This window comes from Oculina patagonica, chromosome 5 (assembly GCF_052425735.1).
Source record: "Oculina patagonica isolate OP01 chromosome 5, crgOcupat, whole genome shotgun sequence".
In the NCBI taxonomy this organism is placed as follows: Eukaryota; Metazoa; Cnidaria; class Anthozoa; order Scleractinia; family Oculinidae; genus Oculina; species Oculina patagonica.
Genome location: NC_135762.1, coordinates 18,232,307 through 18,255,267, shown reverse-complemented (window position 1 = coordinate 18,255,267; position 22,961 = coordinate 18,232,307). Strand labels below are relative to the sequence as shown.

At 39.8% G+C, this 22,961-nt stretch overlaps 1 protein-coding gene across 1 annotated transcript; it reads left to right on the top strand.

The window, feature by feature from the left end:
* Nucleotides 1-2,150: 2,150 nt before the first annotated feature.
* On the top strand, nucleotides 2,151-22,809 carry LOC144653119 (cilia- and flagella-associated protein 337-like). Its single transcript, XM_078513031.1, has 25 exons — nucleotides 2,151-2,358; nucleotides 3,429-3,518; nucleotides 3,744-3,830; nucleotides 4,128-4,196; nucleotides 4,277-4,345; nucleotides 4,975-5,009; nucleotides 5,545-5,707; nucleotides 5,921-6,023; nucleotides 6,524-6,608; nucleotides 6,952-7,082; nucleotides 7,499-7,572; nucleotides 8,503-8,621; nucleotides 9,618-9,685; nucleotides 9,955-10,019; nucleotides 12,561-12,644; nucleotides 12,909-13,046; nucleotides 13,330-13,434; nucleotides 15,359-15,583; nucleotides 15,987-16,057; nucleotides 16,404-16,651; nucleotides 17,112-17,350; nucleotides 17,547-17,759; nucleotides 17,932-18,187; nucleotides 19,649-19,784; nucleotides 22,274-22,809. The coding sequence occupies exons 1-25, from the start codon at nucleotides 2,182-2,184 to the stop codon at nucleotides 22,758-22,760; spliced, it is 3,537 nt and encodes a 1,178-aa protein (XP_078369157.1). The 5' UTR covers nucleotides 2,151-2,181; the 3' UTR covers nucleotides 22,761-22,809.
* The last annotated feature ends 152 nt before the right edge of the window (nucleotides 22,810-22,961 follow it).

The window sequence follows — 22,961 nt, the reverse complement described above, 5'->3', positions numbered from 1 at the left end:
CCTTGGCTGAAAGATTGTCCTCAAAATTTCACCGTTGCCCTCGAAGCTTCGCTTCTTGGCCAACTGTTCATTTTTCGACAATCTTTCAGCCTCGGGCATTATCCTCCAATATACCAGCCGAAGGGGTTTATTTACTAAATATCTGTTATGTACGGATGACAGATAACGTTAACAATTTGGCCATATATGGACAGCGCGCGCAGTTGTTGAATGATAACTGTAAATAGTTTCATAACTTTGTATATTTTCTTTTTATCGCCTTTTTTTATCGGCACGTAAGCATATTTTTGCTAGGAGCCTAATTAGCCCCGTCAACCGCAGGTGAAATAAATGTTATTATTATTAAATGCGACTTATCTTTAATCAATCATTTAATAAACTCGTATGTGGTTTTCGCGCGCCTTTCTCCCCCCGCGCTCTCTTTTTCCTCGCTTTTTCCGTGGCGCGTCATTTCACCTTTTACTACTGATGAAGCAGGGATAGCGGAGCCGGGGGTAGGGCTTTCCACAAGTTGCTCGAGATTTCCCGAAAAGTTGCCCGTAATTTCTCAAAAAGTTGCTCAAAAGTTGCTGCAAAAATCCAAAAAGGTTGCTTCTGATAATAAACGTTGCTCGATAGTTGCTCCAAAAAATCCAAAACGCTGCTTCTAATCAAGGGAATTTCTCTAAATACATGTATACGCTAATTTCCCTTTGAGGGTTAGATTACTAACCAGTTTTCTGCAATTTTACAGCAAAAAAAAGGATCTAAATAACATATCTAAGGGAAAATTTGTTTAATAACAAGGTTTTCTTTACATTGAGAAAAATCGTGAAGATATCGATGACGTCATGTTTCCTGACGAGTTTTGTAATGATTTAATGCAGAATGAGCCGAAAGTTGAAACGTCTTCAGATGCATGTTTCTCGAAAATCTTCGGCAAACTTCGTAAATCTTCGTAAACGTTCGTATGGCCTTTGAACAACACTCGGATAATCTTCGGAGATTCTCGGTCTGGAAATTGCTCAAAATGCAACAAGTTGCTCGAGAGGAAAAAAGTTGCTCGAAGGGGAAAAAGTTGCTCGAAATATAAAAAGTTGCTAAAAAGCCGAGCAACTTGTGGAAAGACCCTAGCCGGGGGCTGGGGCTTTAGCCCCCTCCCCCCCAATATTTCCGAAAAAAATAAGACTTACTAAGGGAAGAGTCTCTAAGGTCCCTTACTTCAAGTCACAATTCAGCCCCGCCCCTCCCTCCAACTGGAAAAATGCTCCGCGGTACCTGTGAAGGCAGCACTGCCGAAACGTTTAGTTTTGGTTTTGCATGGAACTTTACAGTTTTGCATGGAACTTTACAGCGTTGAGTGGTCCACTGTCCACTTCAGCCCAGAGGTTCTGATGTTTGGGTTTTGGTAAAGCCGGTAGGATTAGGAGAATAAATAAAAAAAGGATGATTAAGACTAGGGAGGGATTGCTACTGTTAATTCGCATTTTAAGTCAGTTTTGTTCTAACCAGTGACCAGACCAATTTTTTCGCACTCTTACGTTACCTTTTGCGGGGCGTGGGCTTGTTGGACCATAAATTGCAGATAGAGATTAAAGGACTGTGTCACGGATTTTAGCCAAATTTTAGGTATCAGGAATTACCATCAAATTCGGTGAAATATAAAAATAACTTTTTAAAACAGTGAAGGAAGATTTTAATAACACAGCAAATACAAAAGAAGGTACAGATGGCCAAAAGTGACGAAGATTGAAACGGATTGGAATAATGGGAATACAGTAGTCTCATTTGCTTTTAGCTTTATGTTATAACGCCCGTGAGACACATTTGGTTGCAATGAAGCTATGGTTTTGTCATTTGGATCTGTAGAAGTAATTTCTTTGCAAACAATAAGTTTCATAGCGAGTATTTGGCAAACCTTAAAAAAAAACTTAACTCAGCCGTGACACAGTCCCTTTAAGTAAAACCCCGAAATAAGAGCGAGGAACAATTTGATTCATCGCAGGCTGGAAACCGATTGCACACAGTGTCACAATCATCACGGTATTTACCAGCTAACATAATCGAGGATTATGGCTGCTGATTTTATTTTTTTTATTTTTAACTCTCGCAAGCGCGCGCTCTACTGAAAAAATACTTGCGGATTTCTTCTTTTGTGACATCAGTTGCGATTGAGGGTTGCACGCAGTAAACTGATCTAAAATGGAGGAAAAGAAAGAGAATAATACAATCAATTTCCCGCCCGTCGAGGAAAAAGAAGAAGACGAATTTTCAGAAGACGACGAACAAGATAGATCAAGTGCTAGTTCCGAGAGTGGAGAATGGCCCAATACGACAGCCGAGCAACATGGCTTAAAACTGTCTAGGACCGCTAGCAAGGTAAAGCTTTGATATTACAGACAAATGAGTTCAAGTGGAATTAGTGGACATGTTATCTCGAAGACACAGAATACCTGGCCCATTAAAAGACGCTACCTAATTTAACTTAGGTTACTGCCCTTCACACTACAGCCGTTTGTCCGCGATTAGTGAAAATTATGTTTTTCTTTCACAATGGACGGCACTTAACTTCTAACATAACACATAACTTGTGCTTTTGCGGTCAAATGATAGTATACTGGAAGATTCATTTAGTACGTAAGAAAGTAAGTTAGTAATTCTGAAAAAAAGAAATTCTGTATTTCAGTGTTTTGTCCGGCATTCCCGTGGACGTAGATATCGTTATCTATCTTTGTGAGGTTGAAGCCGAAACTTGAATATTAACTGTTTTATTGAGGAGCTAAACACTGAAAGACCCTTGCGGTTCGGCGGCCCGAGTTCAACTCCTGCGTTACGCTGGCCATCTTTCTGCCCTTTTTTGTTGTTTTCATGCGGCACAAAGACAGAGATGAAAAGCTTAATGTTTGGTAAAATGTACACATAGCCAGCAATATCAGAACAATATCAAGAACTCAGTACAAGCCGCAACATCAACGGACTTGACCCCGTTTAAAAGTAAACTTACTGACAACTATTACTGACATCGTCTAACAAAAAGAAAAACTCCCCTGATGCTTTTTGCAACCTAGTCAGTTTTAATATATTGATTTCGCGAGTCGTCAAAGGTTTGCAAAAATCAAACGCGTAAAAAAAACTCATTCCCTGCATGAAAAGGTAGGTACTAATGACACAAATCAGTGAGTGACGTAACATATAAAATTTCTTTTGAGATTTTCATGTCCGAGTAATAATCTTTGCCGCTGCGCCATGAGTTCCTTTAGACATATCTTAAACGAACCAACCCACTAAATCAGCCTATCTGCCCAAGGTTTTAGCCGGGTAATGAATACTGACAGAATAGCAGGACAAAGCTGTTTTGCATTGGTTAAATGTATTGAAACATTGTGCATGTTTCTCAAGGTGACTTCCATACTGTTAGTGTAATCTTTAACTGTTCACTCATTTAACAGACGGACGGTGTAACACCTAAACCGGCCATGGTCAGACTCGAAGATCAGATGAACAACGAAAATTTGGAAATGCTGCAGCAGATATTCGAGGTTTGTTTTTTTCCTCTGCTTTTTTCGCATAGTTTCAGTTTTCTCCCGGATTCGCTTCGCTCACATTTGAGAGGACTGAAAGTTGGAGAAACTGCCGGCAGCCTGTTTACAGTCTGTATAAAAGGTTATATCCTTGTAGTAGACTAACCGAGCAAACAATACCAAATCAACGACAACGATCAATGAAATAAAAATTCATACAAGGTTACTTAACATTATTTGTAGGAAGCAGACGAAGATGGTGGGGGAGGACTTGATCTGGATGAGTTTCGTCAGGCGATGATCAAAACTATGGCTGGAAAGGGTGAAGTGGTAAGCGAAAAGTTGTATACTACTCACTAACCTGCGATCAGGCTTTGATCGCAGGTTAACTACTCACTGCATTGTGCTGCTGTCACTGGCCCGGCCGGATGAATTCAATTATCACAAATTTACGTGTTTAAAAAAAACCTTCTCAGATACCTTCTTCTTCTTCTTCTTCTTCTTCTTCTTCTTCTTCTTCTTCTTCTTCTTTCTTATTCTTCTTCTTCTTCTTCTCTTTGCGCGCTTTTAGATTTCCTCCATGTAATCAGACAAGATGCACATTTCCATTCTGTTTTCTTTTCATAGCCTGATGATAATCAACTTGCCATCATATTCATGAAAGTTGACGCGAACTGCGATGGAACAGTAGACTGGGTAAGAAATGCGTTTGTACTTCTAAAGCTTTCTGTTCTGAATCCAGCCATTTCAAGAGCATCTTTCTTTTAAATTTTTAGGAAGAGTTTTGTTCCTACATGTTGCTGGAAACTCAACTTAAGGATGTTATGACAAGTGAAGATAGAGAGGTGAGATGGTCCGGGATGTAATTAACGAGTCGGCTACCTTACTTAACTTGTTCAAATGATTGCTTTCTTTACGGCTGAATCTGAACACCAGATACATTTAATGGAGATGAAATATTTGTGGAATCAGTTAAGTCGCTATCCCAACAACATTTTTGACGAATAAGTCGTTTTTATCATTAGTTAAATTTCGAGGCACTTAGAAAAAGCCATTGTGAAGGCAGTCAAATCGTGTGGAACATATCACAGTGCATAACTTGGTAGCAATGCTTACAATGCGTATACACAACGTCAGTTAGAGGCCTTTTCTGAGTTGCCTTTTACTTCTTTTTTAAAATATGTTGTCGTGTTTCATGTGAAAATGAGTTGCATTTGGATGAAAATTAACGTGCAGGTGTACGAAGCCTCGTTTTGACACAAACGCAAAGGGCGATGCCAATCCACCGTATCATATATGGCCATCGAGGCAATTTGTTGAATAATAAAATGGCTTGGCCCGTGGACAAATGTCATATCCGTAATTAAGAATAGTTTTTATTTAATTAAGGAGGGTATTTTAGTTAGGGAATTAAGTTTCCCCCTTCAGATATTAACTAAGCAATTTGAGTATTTGAAGTTTATTATCTTTACAGATGGAATTTCCGCATCCAGCTAGGGAAATCCCAAGGTAGTAATTTATATAGAAGAAATACAAAAGTCATGCAGATCGTTGTTTTTAAACAAGTTCGATCCAGTATGCGTCGCAGAAAACATTGCATTCCTATTCACTGAACGAGAATGAAAATGTGAAAATTTAGACTCCAGAGAAATCAAAACCTTTTAGATTTCCGGTCATTTATAAGTGCTGATTTATATTAAATAACAATATTGGGGCATTGGTGACTCGACTATTAGGGTTGGTTGTTCAAAACCAGAAATCGGCATCAAAATACTTGCAAAAGCTGAGGCGCGTCCATTACTTTACTTACTCAAAACTCGAAGTTAACGTGCAACCTGTGTCAATAGCGGGAACCCTGCAGAAGCCGAGTAACAATTGGTTTTGGTTTAATAATAGATAAACTGCATGTTTGCCCTGACTGCCTAGAGCCATTCGTTTCACAAGTTTTGAACAATTCTGAGTTGGACCATCTCGGCATATGCACTTTGTATTAGTTTCATTAAAGTACTACATGAAGTAAGGTTGTGATCTAATTGGGTTTTAGTTGCCATCGCGACACGATCACAAGGATAACATACCTGCCTAAACTGTCTCACGGTGCTGACGACCCGACCGACAGTAATGGCGGAAGATATGTGTCTGTCAGCAAGGAAGGTACACTGCACTTCTGGAGCATGGACCTTATGCATCCCCAGAGAACACTGTCAGTGAGTAGTAATCAACTCTATCGCCTTTCTACACTAACTCAAATAAAAAGCTTGAAAAATGTTATGTACTTTAGAACATCACCGAGGGGGGGGGGGGGGGGATTCTGCCCGAAGTGAGGGGGACACTTTCGTCCTTATTTGTTTCTAAAGAACACGCATGGCATTTACATTACTGAACAACCCTGAATGTTCTTTTTATCTATTTTTTTTTAGTTAGGACATGAGGGTAAAGCCAGTAAGAATGTATGGATCACAGACTGTGTGGTGTTACCAAACGCCAAAAAGCTTGCCCTGTCAACGGCTGACAGAGAGATAGGTCTGTAACACTAAATTGAGAGTGAGACAGAATTATTAACTCTTGTAGCAGTTTTATTCTTAGAAAACTTCTTTCGGAAGAGTGTCTTAAAACATTACCAGAAATATGAGATTAGTATGATTCTTTCCAGTAGCCTGTCCAAGGCTCTCAGATTCCGGTTGACACACTTGAACAAAGCGGAGAAAGAAGCTGTCCCTTTTTTATTTTGTTACCTTCCCGTTTGCCCATTTATTTCGCCTGTCTTCTCAATACAGGCAAAATAAATACCTCTCGGTTGCATTTTTCATATTAATCCTACTAAACCAAGTCTGAAAACAACGAAATAACTATTAGTTGCCCGCAAGAGAGAATTGAAGTCGTCTCACGTATAGTTCAGTCAGGTCAGGAAAGTCTTAAACTAAACCGCGTCATAATTGTCTTTAAGTTTACGTATTTTTACAATTTAACACATTGGGCTGTATCATATCAGCGGCATTTGTTCTCTTTTTTTTCATCCTTAGCATTTTATGACTGCTCAGCCAACAGTTTTGACAAACAGTTTGTGATCTGTAGCTTGGATTACTGCGTACTTACCATGGATTACTGGTAAGGAGCCGAATGAAAAATATGGGGTCAGTCATATAATGAGTCAGTTAAAAGTAATAACTTTAGTGTAAAGAACAGCATTTGCCCCACTGGGGCGAGCAAAGATGACGTTCTTCACTGTAAAGTAAGATATTCTGTCGGCATTATCTTCTGTTCTGTAGGGGCTCTAATCAGGGCCCTGGCTAGTAACAGGCAAACCAGGTTTTTGTAAGAGGCTCTGAATTAAAATATACTCTAAATTTAAAAGAAGTGTCTTTTGTCTGATATTGCGTCGGTAGAATTTCTGTCTGGCTACGGCGTTGCTAATCCTAAGAGATCTTAGCTAGCACATGCTATTTTTCAGGTACAGTTCAGGCAAATTAAATGAGGGTATTTTGCTGTGTGGTGACGCTGGAGGTTCTGTGTTTTGTTTGAAATTTTCTGCAATCACAGGATGCTTGTTTGACTTGAACCTTGGACAGCAGATTCCATCTGGTACGCTGTGTTGCCATTAGACTACAACATTTATAATTATATCTAGCTGGAGTCTTTGTTAGTTTATACAAAACCACTCACGACCATCTAACTACGACCTATTGTCGCCAGTCCATTCGTACAAAGTATTGTTTCTAATTCATTTTAATGATGAAAAAAATTACAACGCGCCTTTTCCATAGAAATATGCGCAAAAGCGCGTTACAATGCTATTTGTATCACTTGAATTTTTATACCTTGTTCTGACTCAATGTTTAAGAGAGAGTTAAATCTCTTATGGTTTTGAAACCAGTTTAATTTCCAACTTTTATTCTACATAGAGAAACTAACACCGATTGTTTGTGGCGATTTGGTATAAAATACTCCTTGAGGAAGTGCTTCATACTCACTCCACTGCGCTTTTGTTTCTGTTATAGTGTCCTTTAGACGATTTTCCCTGTCAGAACTTCAGCAAGGAAAGCATTCTAGTCTTAAACTGTTTCAATTTAACGTAAGTGGAGCAAACTACCTGGTAAAAAAAATCCTGGCCTGCGGCCCCGTGCGGCGCCGGGGCTGCCCGCGGCCCCCCCCCCCCCCGGTGGGGGCCTGGCCCGCCCCGCCCGCGGCCACCCCCCTCGGCCGGCCCTCGCCCCGCGCCTCCCACTACCTGGTATCGCGGGTTAATTCTTTTCTGCAACAAATCTAATTTTTTTTGCTTACTCTAAATGCATGAGTGAGAAATTAGATGGAAGGCAGACAAGTGGTGGTGGTAATGGAGCTCTGGCCTGGGGAGAGCGCGAGGTGACCGTGTGTTTCGATTCATTGTGTCGTGGTTAGTTCCCTTTTTCCGGTCCATGACCTATTTTGATGTTCCGTTATTCCTGATTTAAGGACAACCCTGGAGATGATTTTTTGTAGATTTATTTTCACTTCACTTATTTCATCTAGCACTATTGAGAGTGTTATTTGTAAAATGTTCATGCCCTTGTGCCAGGACTGGACGGCTAATCGTGCTGATTTGTGCAATACAGTTGTTTCTGAGACTGAACACTGTGTGAGGTATATATGTCGCTGGGCTAAAAAAGAGCGAGGGGATCTTCATATAAGGCTTCGTGAACTGTGACTAAGTAGATCATGATGTGGCTTTTCCTTTCCCGTAATTTAACGCGGCTGAATGAATTTACAGTGACAAGCCACACTGATGCGATTTGCTCATTTGATCAAATACGAGACGATAGAGTTCCTTTGACTTCAGTGTAAGTTACGACCAAACGACAGAAAGATGTCTTTTACTATCGACAAGGCTAACTTTATAAGCATACCACACCTGAGGCCGCGCAGAGCACAAGGCGTCACAGATTCCTGCAAGGCAGCCACAGTAGCATCCCCTGTCGCTCCTAGCTTTATTGATGCCTGTAATGTTGTTTGTCTGTGTTTTCAGGGTCTCCATGAGGACTGGATTCGTAAAGTTAAATATTACCCTTCTTTACAATGTTTCATCTCTTGTGCTACGGCAAGCAACACTTCTATGTACCTTGGAGATATAGACAGGAAAAAAACGTTAGTGCAAATATCAATTACTGGAGGCTCGTTAAATTTCTCGTGCCATTATGCCTAAACTGCCTGACTCTCGCATACTTTAACTAATTAATAATAATCACGTACCTTGCTAAGATCTCCCGCAACTGATTGTAATAACAAGACGTTGTTACCAATGATGGGCAAATAAAGTTGCAAAACTCGAGTCTTCGTTCCTTACTGAGCAAGCTTGACCAAACAAGCGAATTTCGGAAGTTTCTTTGCCTCTGGGTCGATTTTGATTGGTTTTGAAAACAATTAATAATAGCCAGAAGTAAACACCAAGAAATTCGTTGACCAATCTCGTATCTCGAGTCTTCGTTACTTACTGCGCGAGCTCGACGAAATGAACGACTCTCGAAAGTTCCTTTGCAGGATCGACTTTCATTGGTTTTGAAAGCAATAAAAATGGCCGGAAGTAAAACACTAAGGAGTTCATTGGGTCATTCTTTTAAAAGCTAGGTATGCGCAATTCAACCGGAAGTCCAGTATTTTCGAACTTCCTATCAGAACTTTTCAGGGTCGCTCGTTTCCCGACGGCTGGTCAAGGGGAACGAAGACTCTGGGTACGAGGCTGATTCAATAATTTTAAAAGCACTAGGTAATGGACAAATCATCTCGTACGTCTATCGTCAGTGGATCGTTTGCTCGTCCGACGAAGGGCTATCGCTCGTTGTTATTATACACTTTGCTATTGCACACTACGCATTTTTTCTTTAACGCCTGACAACTAAGCTGCTTGCTCTTTTATTTGGCGAGAAAAAGAGGGCACGATTACACCCATTTTTGAGAACATTGTTATAAATCGATCAAAAAATAATACATTTGTTATAAAATAATAACTTATGATTAAATAAATTAACAAAAGTAGTCCAAAATTTTACTTGTAACGAGCAAATTAGTAGAAACCCCATACCATTATATCTGGTGATCCTTTTCTCCCACATATTCTTATTTTGTTCTTTCCTCCCTTGACAGGAGTTCCGTGTTTCGAATCCGTAAGGGCATCACGTCATTTGACTACTGTAAGGAATGGAACGTTATTGGTAAGTAAGCGAAGGCTATGTGCACCGGCCATGTTGTATAAGCACATTGAGCTTCTGACGTGAAGTAGTAAGCGTGGCCTATGTTCGGTCTGTACACAGAAACTAAAGGTTGACTGAGAATAGACCGTAACAGCCTGCCATGTCTGAGCCAACCAACGTCTTACAATTAAGAATAGTTTAGTTTGTCCTAAATAATTATCTTAAGAAAACTCAAAATTCGTGTCATAATCACTTAGTATCCTGACAGCAGTTGTATCGATTACTCCTAGTAACTGGTGGCGTTGATCATTATGTACGTCTGTGGAATCCTTATGTTACAGCTAAAGCCACATCGGTGAGTTTACCCTGAGTCGTATCTTAATTATAAACGCTAGCTACAGTCCAGCTGTAAAGATGATTTCTAGTCGTCATACGTCCGCCATAATTCAACTTAGCTTTTGATGAGTCCTTTGTGATTTGATTTATGCATCTGTTCTTGCTTTGGCATGAGAAACAATCGCTAATAAAATTATGTCCAAGTTAAGAGTTTTTTTGATATACAGTATGTGGCCCTTGGTCCGCGAGTAAAAGTTATAAACTTAAATATGTTACCTGAATCAAAGCCCGATGGACTGAAATTTTTCTTGACGATAAATTTTTTGTCTCTCTTTATAATTGCAAAGTGGCAACGTCCTTACTAAAATATTTTTCGTGTAATTCAAAAAACAGTGACCGTGCTCGCAGGTCCTTGGTCCGCAAATGTGGTCCTTTATCCGCAAGTTACGTAAACAGCCTGAAAATTACTGTGAATCGCGATCAATTTTTAAAAAGATACAACATTTTAGCAATATTTAATCTATTCTTTACTACTTTTGACATTTTAAAGCTTCAGTCTTGTTGGAAGTCGTTGTGAGGTGCGAGTATAAAACTACCCGTGTATTCTTCAGATTTCTTTCAGACAGAAGTCTCCGACACAAACCCGCATCTTTATTTCTTCTCTTCATAACTTTCCAAATTAATTTTGAAACATTTGAATCGAGAATAGATGCCATAGCACCAATGTGTGCACCCGGTGCTTATTATTTTACCGAATTTGTGTTTTAAAACAATTTTTTTGTTCACAGTCATAGGTCACGGACCAAGGACCCATATGCGAAAATTGTTTATAACTTTCATTAGTCGCTAAATCGAAAATTTGCAACTCTCCAGCAAATCTCTTCACAGCTGCTGAAATCAGTTGATCTATTATCTTGTTTTCCAAACAAACACGTTTTCCCGTTGTGTTTTATCTATGCACTAGCTTAGCAAACGCGACCATGTAATTCACGGACCCGCGAAAAGTTGAAATTTCAAGAAAGGCAAATTTAGATGTCTGTTGACAAGCGTGAATTTCGCATTGTAACCGACAGTACGAAAGCTGAAAATTTGACATACCAAAGTAGAATAGTCAAAAAATCATTGGAAACATTAATTTTTTGCCGAAGTTTAGTTATCGAGGAAATATTAACCCTATCCAGACCGGGGGGGGGGGGGGGGCGGAAAGTGCCCGACCTAACTTTGAACGCTTATAACTTTTTCAATATTCAACCAAACGCTGCCAAACTTTGCGACTTTATCTAAAATTTATCTGGGAATAATTTGGTAGGGTAGGTTGTTGTGTCAGGAACTTGACGTCACCATGGCAACGGCATTTTGACAGGCATGTTTTCCCAATTTGTAATTTTCGTGTTTCTATTAATGAAAAATAACTTTAAAGCAATTATTTTCACATTTTTACCCGGGTTTTAAGCACAGTTTTATTAGTTTTAAGTACTTTCCCGTAATTGTGGTCGGTTTTTTCTGACGTTTTGGAAAAATTTCGAAATCCAAGATGGCGGATCCAAGATGGCGGCTGTTTTGACATTATGATGTCATTGTCACGTGATGTGACGTCATTATCCCACGTGACAGATACCAAAAGATAGATTTTTGTACATACTATATATCCTCTAAGTTTCATTGTGATTGCTTAAATATTCTGGAAGTTACGGAGGGGGGGGGGGCCCCCCGGCGGGAAAAAAAGCCCGGTCTGAATAGGGTTAAATCATATTCGAAAAGGTCGCGGACCAAGGACCCCCAAGACACATATATACTGTAGCCTAAAAGAAGAGAATACTTTTGAAATTGACGAAATACTCAGGCTACTCTGAAATGTATACATAGGCTGGTCACGTAGCGTCGATTGCGCCCGACTTTATCTCCCGAGACTGGAGAGCTTCAGACAAAAGTTCAAGTACAAGTGCGGGAAAGACTATTCAAACCCAGTGCGCCTGCCCAAGATCATCACTTGTCACGCCATTCTCGTTCCCAGAATCTTCTCTGCTCTTACTAATCAGCAACGGGGAGAAGCGAGGGCTTTGTGAATGAGATTAATTTAAAAAGTAGTATACCCGTTCTACCAGTGTATTCGTATGCGTTTTTGTTCGTTTTAATTTGAAAACGAGTAATTATTTGCAATAACGATCTCCAAAGTGTAGATCATCAAAAATATTCAAAACAGCGAAAACTTTACTTAAAGAGAGCTCTTTAGAACTGGACAACCGTCGGTTTTGGTGTAGGCGATCATTGTGTCCAAACATTTAGATGTCAAAGAGAGTGAGAGGAGAAGGAAAATACTTGCCTCTCCCCGTCTCTCCTCTTTTTCACCTTCCTCCGCTTTCCTTCTGGAATCCAAGATGGCGGCTATAAACAACACAAAACATATCTACCCAGCAGAAACACCCACAATACAGGCTATATACTACTACATGTAACATAAAACCTTTATAGGAACAATGTTAATTTTTGTTTTATCAGTATATTGTAGCAGAAGCATATCACCTTCTGATTGTAGCCATTTGCGTTACTATCATTTCAGGTATTAAAGGGTCATAGTTCAGCGGTCACTCACATTATAGTAAACAGCGACAAGGGTGAAATTATTAGCGCGGCTCAAGACAAGGTTAGTATATTGAGTATAAATCTTGTATTAAAATGGTATTTTTTTGCAATCTTCAACAATGCACCATAGTTCTCGAACAAATTGAAAGAACGTGCTACGTGTTTTTTTAATTGAAGCCTCTCTTAGGACTTCTCTTATTTTCTCTTGATATGCTTCATGTACCATTCGAGACACCGAGGTTGGCAAAAACGGCTTAATGCTTTGGTTTCGAGTAACTAACAGTAAAACATTTTAACTATATGGTGTTCTATTTCAATCCTGCAGGTTATCAAGATTTGGGATATGCGTGATCTGTGCTGTGTTCAAACAATTCCTGCTCGCTCCTTGTTACCAGGCCCTCACTTGATCTCAAGTCTTTACTTCAACTCCAAGTCTCATTGCATCTTTGTGGGAACCAATCAGGTGACAACTAAACCGCTCCATCCCTACCAATCCAACTTAACATTCTCGTCAAAAATGTCCTGAAAAGTATTGAAGACAACCGGTGAAACGTCATCGCTTCTGCATGCATTGCGTGTCGTTTACTTCCCACAAGGAATAAACCTATTTGGCTATAAAAGTGTGAAATTTTTTTTGTCTTCCGATGAGCATTTTTAAAGTAGGAGTGAAGCAAAAGATAACTCGACTTTTTAAAATTACTTCATTTTCTGAAGATGTTTAAATTTCTGTTTGTTCCTGTCCTCAGTTGTCAGTGATTGAAGGTAAAAGTGAAGAGCCTTCAGAGGAACATGACATCACCAGCCACTTTAAACCGATATGTGCGGCTATTTACAATGATCTTTTTGATCAGGTAATTATTATTACTTATTTCGTACGATAAGGTAAATGGGAAAAGTCTGTGTCCGAGCCAAGTGGCCCATACAGCCGGAGCTTATCCCGGTTTCCGTAGCATTAAGCGACTAGGAGTATTGCTACTCCCCCCTGGATGGGATGCTAGTCCATCGCAGGGTTACCCCCCAGCAGTAAATTCCCCGGTACCCATTTATACACCTGGGTGGAGAGAGGCACTGTGAGAGTAAAGTGTCTTGCCCAAGAACACAACGCAGCGCCCCGGCCAGGCCTCGAACCCGGGCCGTTCGACTCGGAGTCGAGCGCACTAACCATTAGGCCACCGCGCCTCCCTTCGTACGATAAAGTGTATAATATTGTGGAATATCTTTCAGGGACCGGTCATAAAGTACAGGGGGGTGAGCTATGAAAAATTGGGGGTGGGTCACTATTTTTCAACATGTCAGAAAGGGTGGGTCAGGAAAAATAATGCACTGCATTAGGGGTGGATTATGAATAAATTATTAATTGAACGGCATCTATGATAGTGCGAAAATTCTATCAGAATGCCTAAAACAGCGTTTCTGAGGTTCCCGTGGGAACGTCCCCCAGACCCCCCACTTTGCCATGTACCTAACATCATCAACTAACAAATACCAACTACTATTATCCTTTAAAACTGCAGAGACTTCCTCTACAATGGCAGAAATATTCTACCAAAATCCGATACCAAAATGCCTACAATACTTTCTGAATTTCTAAAAATCTAAATTTTCCCGGGGAAACATCCCTCAGACCCCCTACTTTGCATGTACCTAACATCATTAACTCACCGAACAACCAACTATTATTAGGCCAAGTAAAAAAATACCAATGTTTTTCTAACCGCCTGCTTTATTTTTGGGGGCCGCCTCTGTTATTTTATTATTTGTTATCGAAAACGTTGGAACGAACAACCGACCAACAGGCGTTACTTTTACTTTGTACGTATTTAAAAATTCTGTGAGACGTGGCTTTTGTCTGCGTTTTAATTCGAACTCAGGCCAAAATTTCGAAGCCTTGGTACGCTAGGTCCGTACTGGATAGGTCAATAACATTGTAGGATTTATTTTGCAAATTTGCTTCTGGAGAATTTGACGATGTAGGAAAAAACCTCGATATCAGAACAACACAGGTAAGGAATGCAACAAAATAACTAAAAAATAACCAAAAACGCGCTCGCCCGCTTCCTTTTTTATAGAAATCCGGATGAGAAACATTTGTTTTTTTTTACTTGGCCTTATCCCTTTCAACTGCAGAGACTACATCTACAATGGTACAAATAGTATTTCTGAGTTCTTAAAAATCTAAATTTCCCCGTGGGAGCATTCCCCCCGGACTCCTTTACTTTGCATGTACCTAACATCATTAACTCAAAACCACCAACTATTAGTATTCCTTCAAACTGCAGAGACTACATATACAACAGTACAAAAATCTACCAGAATGCTCTAAAATAGCATATTTCAGGGCCGATTTAGGGATTTTGATACCGACATGTTTCAAAATTTCGATCTGGAAGATTTTTTTGGAGCTTCTGACTAATGTACCTATCCACATTACCCCCCCCCCCAAACAGATCATACAATCATGAGACGGGAATCGAACCCATGATCTTCCGCACACTGGTCGGATGATTACAATTATCTTTATGCTTAAAACAAGCCTTGTGTGAGAATGTTTTGGGAATAGCGACGGAATATTCAGTATAAGGAAGAACTCAAGCCTGTGCACGACACACAAATGTTGTTTATATTGGATACTGGATACCTATAAAACAGCGCGCATGCCATTTTATTTGGTGAAAAGTAAAGCGCGATAAGAAAGAATTACTTTCCAGAAATGTTTGTTTGTTAGGTCCACCAATGGCTTGCATTATCCGATGGCCTATGATTTAATTTTCGCAGGTTGTGAGCGCATGTCACGATTCTGTAGTATGTGTTTGGAGTTTAGAGACAGGCGAGAAAATCATCCAGTTTTCCAATGCTCACGGTAACTCTGAGATCACGGCCATGAGGTTTGACCCGTCCAAGAGAAGACTCGTTACTGGAGCTCGAGATGGCACAGTGCGGATTTGGAATTTTAATAACGGATGCTGTTTAAGCGAATTACAAGCTGTAGATAATGAAGAGGTAAACAAGAATGTACTGCCAGTAATACTTATAATTTGCGACCAGTGTTCACAGCGTTGATTGTGTTATGTCTAAACAGCACTGCAGTTAGAAGCAATAGTACAAACGAATCTTATAATCCATGGCTTTCATAGACTACTAGTATTTTTGTTGCTTTTATAGATAGTATGAATATTCCGAAAGAACCTTACATAAATGGTACCACAAATTATCACGACAACTTTACCTTAGTAAAGTCTCTGGAGAATAGTAACTTGTGTATCACAAAATTCACCGTCATGGTGTTTTTTTTTTCGGAAAAGCAGTGGCATTCTCGTCCCTGAAGTCTACGACAAAAATCGCAGAAAGAAAAAATCTTGCGAAACATCTTTGTTATCGTGTTCTTTCTTGTTAAATCTCCCAGATTACAGGTATACTGTGTTTTAAACAAAAGATCATTACAGTTGGATGGAATAGAAAGGTGACAATCTACAAGTAAGTTGACAACAAATCTCAACATTACTTGAGCCGAGCATGCATTCTATGTAGCCGATTGAACATCGCCTTATCATCAATGTTTCGCTTCGTGTTTATCCCCCCCCCTTTATTATTCCCTTCCCTTTTTCTTTTTTTCTTAAAGGGGGCCGCTAAATCTAACTGAAGACACTTTTAATGTCTTAAATACTTCCCCACGTAAAGTAGTCCCTCCAAATAATAAAACGTTAAATTACGCTGAAACTGATACCGTGACAGACTGTTTTATAACTTAAGTTACCTGTGTCAATTACAGGTATAGGCTTATTCCTCTTCCCCGATAACTATCCCATTTTTCTATGTTTAGAGATTGCAAAGACGAGGAAGAAGGCGAGCCTCGAGTGTGGTCAAATTTTCACGAGGATGACATTTTATCAGCTGCAATGTACCCTACTGGCTTAGCGGCAACCTCTTCCTATGACGGTGTTGTAAAAGTGTGGAACATTGACAGTGGACACGTTAACTGCAAATTGAATGCTGATGACTATGGTTTAGAAACAACTCAATCTGTTATTCCGGCAGAAATTAAAAGAAACGTGTCAACCAGTAATGTAGGTCAGTGAATGACAAAACCGGTTGATTCACTGCAAAGCGATTGCTAACTGAGAACAGCAATCACTGCAGGCACGCCATTTATAGGGTCTTTTTATTTTGACAAACTAATTTAAGGAAATATGATAATTGCTCTAGCTGGATAACAAAGGTGAAATAGACAAGCACATTCCAGAGTTTCAGTGGGTCCTGCCGCATCAGACTATGAGCATCTTGTTAATTGTCCTATTCTCAAATAAATACATTAAATTTTCTTGTGCGATGCCAGTCAATAACTGACTAGCGCACTAACAATTTGCCCTAGTTAAGTTCTAAACTCCTAAGAAATGTTGCATTGTACTTTTAAGTTGGTTTAAAAGGGCGAGGTGTTGTACAGCCAAACTTTGGCTTTGCTCTGTAGACCTCTGTACTAACTGCACGGGTGAATTATTTTTGTTTTGTTATTTTGCTTTACTATATAAAGTGATCGAGGCAGTAAAGAGATTTCAAGAAGGCAAAAAGAAGGGCCGGGATGCTGGATCGAGTAATAAACATCGTCGGTCAGTAACAACTATGCAGTCAACATGGCGGCCAAAGCGCGACGCATTGATGCAGAGAGGTAGTTCCGTTACAGAAGGCTCGCAAAAGAAGAAAACTGCCTATCAAGAGGTTTTTCCTGCAGTAAAGAAACTAGCAAGTTATCATGATTGCTCAGTGGACAAGGTACAATATCGAACAGTAAAATGTGGAGCAATAAGTGTCAATAACCTTTTGATCTGTATGTCATGGTGGTAAAATGCTGCTCAAGTCATTAGGTGGAAAACGTTTATTTATCAGTCACGTTTGAGAGATCACTGCTTTTTTTAAAACGCCTTTAAGTTATGACATTAATGTTGTGCCATTGCTTTCCTCCTCACAGGTTCTCTTTTTAGAGAGGCGTGAAAACAGCGTATCTACAGCTACCTTGATGACAACAGGTTCGGAAGGCTCGATCAGGGCCTGGAGCGTGTGTGGTGGGGGACTGCTTGGTCACTTTACTGCTACTCGTGGAGTCCATGAATCTGTTATCTCCATGACAACAGATCAGGACAATACCATACTTGTTACTGGAGACACCGCTGGATTTGTCAAGGTAGCGAAAACGTCATGTTTACCCTCGGTAACTGATTTAGTACAAGGGCCAATGGGGCCTAGAATTCAAACATTAGCAAGAAATATTACAAATTAAACATAAGCTTACTGATAATCGAGGGGTTTTACGGGTATTTGCTTCAAACTCACTTTTTGCTCATATTGCTTGCCAGGTTTGGGACATATCTTGTTACTGTGTAAATACAAGCGATCAGAAGGTAGCGACACTGTTGCCAAGGAAACTAGTGAACAGAAGAAATAGCCAGAAGGGAGGAACAATCGATACCAAGCCTCCTCCACTAGTCATGACATTTCGAGCTCATCTCAAGCCAATTGTCAGTCTGGACTTTGTAGATAGTCGCCAGCTTATCATTACTGCTTCAACAGACGCTTCAGTACGACTTTGGACGCACACAGGAAGATATATAGGTATTGGTTAAACAACAGAAAGACATCGATCTTGTTCTTTGAGCAAGAAAACGCTTGGGACAAGACTTGGTGTACCTACCTTGCCGCTATATAAATCAAGGCTTAATTTGCCTTAATCCGAAGCGAGGATTGTTTTAAAGTCTTCTTTTTACCAAGAAAAATGGACCCGTTGCAACCAATTGTTACATGGTACAAATAACACATCCAAAACAAAAAAAGTCATGGCTGGTAGAAGTCGCTTTGTTTTGGACAACTTAGCGCGTTGCGTTGCAAGGCACTTATCTCCGGAATTAAACGCAGCCACGAAATCTACAAATTTTACGAAAATTTTGTACAAATTGCGAAAATTATAAAAAAATCTCAAGATCGCTGATCGTTAACGAAAGTTGCGAAATTTATTCGAGAGATCAAAGAAAGGTCACATTTCGCGATTTTTGCAATTTTTCCACTTTCGTCGAGGGCCCTCCTTGAATTTAAATTTCTCCGACGGTTTTCGTCCACGGTCTCGCGAATTTTTGCGACTTTCGCGATTTTGAAAGCATACAGAAATTTTCGGAAATTTTGTGGCTGTGTGGAAGGTGTTAACATGTACCATGTGAATTTTGGCTGCACAAATCAAGGGAGTAAATGCGTTCGTTTTTAGTGTTCTTTTGCGCATTAATAGCTTTTGCTTTTCATTTGGTTCTTACATTTAGCGAAAACAATTACGACAATTTATTCCAGTATTCCCATATGTATATATATACAAGTTATGCAATGTTTTCGAGTGGCATACCGTGAAATATTCCATGAGTGAGTTGATTTTTCAGTGAACACGAGAAAAAATCAAGTCGCGAGTGGGGTATTCACTGTTTACCCGCATGATACTCACCTACCATCCAAAGAACCAAGTATTCTAACCGACGATCCTCGAACAAAGAACATCTTCAACACCACACCCATGTGCGTTTACCGGCGAGATACTAACCTTCAAGACATCCTGGTTCACAGCACCTTCTCCTCGCACCCGCAACAGAAGCAAGCCGGGACCTTTCCCTGTCAGCGACCTAGATGTCGGACATGGGCATTCACCGGAAAAACGCAGAACATCAACCACGCGAACGGAGTTGTGCACCTCAAAGGACACCACACCTACACTACGAAGGGGTTTCCCCGAAAAGTCTGTTTTGAACAGCATTTAAAGCAAAATACTATTTACCATAGGAAACATTGCATAACTATTTTATTCCATGCCCCGTCAACACTAATCCTGATAAATTTGAAAACGCACCTTCAATCTGATTACACTCAGTTCGGTATCAATAGAACTGACGGGAGCCAATACGAAACGCTCCAATCACAGTTGCAGAGGGTTAGTGCTGATATCCCTTTTTACCAAAGTAAATATGAAGTCGCCGAGTGCGACCGGTCCCAAACACTGTAATTTTTATCGCATGCTCACAGTGCGTTTTATTCGTGTAGGAACGTTTGGCCAGCGAGCATTATGGGATTTGGAGAAGGCAATCAAAGGACAGCGAAGACTTCCGCCGGATATTCAACGAATTGCTTCAGCTGAGACTTTGAGAAACTTGCAAAGTTCTCCTGGACCAAAGTGGAGGTATTTTGTAGATTGATAATGCTCATAAATCACGAGCTTGTAGTGGATGGCATTTGGCTGTTACAATATTGCAGGTTACGTTCGAGTTGTGCGGATTGGCTGAAAGCATTGCTTGCATGTCGACTCTTGAGCTCTAGAAAGGCTTAAATTAGGAAATGGTAGAGTTGAACAGTAAGTTGGAGCGAAAAAAAAGCAGTGATGCCAAGAATCCCCCACGCGACAAAATATCTTCGCAGCTTTGAGTTTTCGAATAAATCCTTTCCGATTTTCTTATAATTGTTTTTCAGGATGTGAAAATCCGCTTCAAGAATCACCCGTGGCTTATTGACCCAGAAGAAATAGGGGTCTGAAACAGCAGTGTGGCTACTGCAACGATCAAAGGAAAATAGAAAACATTTTGCAAAAGGGAATGCTTAGTGAACTAGACAAAAAAAGTCAAATGGGCAACGGGTCTTCTGCCAAGGGAAATATAAAGCAGGCGGTACACGACGGGATGTCAGAGAACATTTTTTCGTGTGCGCCTATCGCCAAGGCTCATTTCTTTGTTGAACCCGTGTTTTAATGTCATGCCAAGTACTTAAGGTGGCTCGACCCAGTTTTTTTCTAGCGATACCTATCAACTTTGAGACCCTCATACTTAAAGGGATTAATGTCAATGACAAAACTACTATATCACATGCATTACACATAGACTGAACTTCAATATGATATAAATTTTTTTGGCGATCAGAATGAATATCACGTGGCAATGACGTCACACAGGGTTTTACTCTGAATCGAATTTTAGGCGGTAACCGCATTTTCTCTCGAGATCCTCCACGCTACGTATACCTTGGGTGTTTGCCTTCATCTCAGTGGAGTTTCATCGAAATCTACAAGAGGAATTTTGAAATATCTTGGAATTTCTTTTTAGATGGTATAATTTATGCGTAAAATAAAGTCAAGACTTCATATAAAGAAATTTGCTTCTTCTTTATGTTTAATGAGAGGATTTAGCCCCCATTTCTTTTAGAAATGTCCCATATACTACATCCAAACCTTTAGAAGAAAGTAGACTTGCGCGATTTCAAAAAATATGAAAATATCTTAATCGGAGTAGAGCTCAATGTTTAGCTCTATTTACCATTTTTACGGCTACTTTTGCAAAAAAGCGATTATTTCAAAAACCCGTCGATGAAATTTTTCCAAAATTTTTCAGGATAAAAAATAATCAGTACACCACACAATCCCTAAATTTCATGCTCATTGAAAATTTCTAAGGTTGTCTAAACTAAACGCAAAATTGAGTAAACATTGAAGCGATGTCGAAGTTTGAGATAGTTTTGTGCTCTGGGATTTCCTTTTGTTTCGAGGTAAGCACAACATCGAATTCCTGTGCACCACGCGTGAAATGACTACGCTTGGCTACCTTCCGAAAGCTTTCCGAAATATGGAACAATGAAAAAGAAATTGTCACGCATTAGCTTTTCTTGTTGGGTCGACGTCTTGGCTGAGATAAAAGTTAACCGGCTTTGAGTTTGGTGTTGAGTAACTGCTTTCTTCAGTTGGAAATGTATTCATTCATCCATTATTGTTTACTTGAACTCGATGCGAGATTACCATGTTCCGAACTATTTCGGAAAGCTTTCGGAGGGTAACAAAGCGTGGTCATTACACGCGTGGTGCACAGGAATTCGATGTTGTGTTTAAATTGAAACAATAGGAAGTCCCAGAGCACAAAATTATTTAAAACTTCGACATCGCTTCAATGTTTACTCAATTTTGCTTTTAGTTTAGACAACCTTAGATATTTTCAATGAGCATGAAATTTAGGGATTGTGTGGTGTACTGATTATTTGTCACCCTGAAAAAACTTGGAAAAAATTCATCGACGGGTTTTTGAAATAATCGCTTTTTTGCGAAAGTAGGCGGAAAATTTGTAAATAGAGGTAAACATTGAGCTTCACTATGATTCATATATTTCATATATTTCGAAATCGCGCAAGTCTACTTTCTTCTAAAGGTTTGGATGTAGTATATGGGACATTTCTAAAAGGAATGGGGGCTAAATCCGCTCATTAAACATAAAAAAGAAGCAAATTTCTTTATATGAAGTCTTGACTTTATTTTACGCATAAATTATACCATCTAAAAAGAAATTCCACGATATTTCAAAATTCCTCTTGTAGATTTCGATGAAACTCCACTGAGATGAAGGCAAACACCCAAGGTATACGTAGCGTGGAGGATCTCGAGAGAAAATGCGGTTACCACCTAAAAATCGATTCAGAGCAAAACCCTGTGTGACGTCATTGCCACGTGATATTCATTCTGATCGCCAAAAAATTTATATCATATTGAAGTTCAGTCTATGTGTAATGCATGTGATGTAGTAGTTTTGCCATTGACATCAATCCCTTTAAGTATGAGGGTTTCAAAGTTGTTAGGTATCGCTAGAAAAAAACTGGGTCGAGCCACCTTAACTGCTTCTATTTTCCTTTTAATGGTAGACTAGCAAGACATATCATGCGTATAACGGCAATGACTCGGCGAGGAACTCAACAACTCATGCAGGACTCTGACAACGCAGATTTGGAAAAGGAATGGGGAACATCAATAAGCCGATCACTTGAAAGTGTCCTAGGAAAGTTTTACAAGCCAAAGACCAGGCACAGATTCCTTCCACCACTACCAAAATTAAAATTCAATCAAGATCAGATGATTGTTTACTCGTCTCTAAATTTTAAAGAACTTCAAATGATCGAGGAGCCGAAGACACCAGCAGTGTTGTGGAATCATACTACACGGTATAAGTCCTCTTCAGCCCTTCTTCCGCGAATGGCTAAGGGCGGAGGTCACCGGGCAAGCTCAGAGTCTAGACACGCTACATATTACAACACACCTGTTAAGCAATTTCGAGTCAACGCCATAGGCGGAACGAAAAGTGCATCACGAAAACCGCAGGATAGTTTAATGCGATCAACACACAAAAAATAGGAAATGTTATGGATTTGAGATTGTTATTAAATCAAACCTTCAACTAAAAGTGTTCAATTCACTATCACTTGCTTTGCCAGCAAATGTTGGCTCATTTCCAAAGCCTGCAGAAATACAGGAGATTAGAACTCCCTTTCTAGTTCCCCTTCCCTCAGCATCTCCCGCCATAATTAAAATTGGTAAAACACACAGTAGATGTCC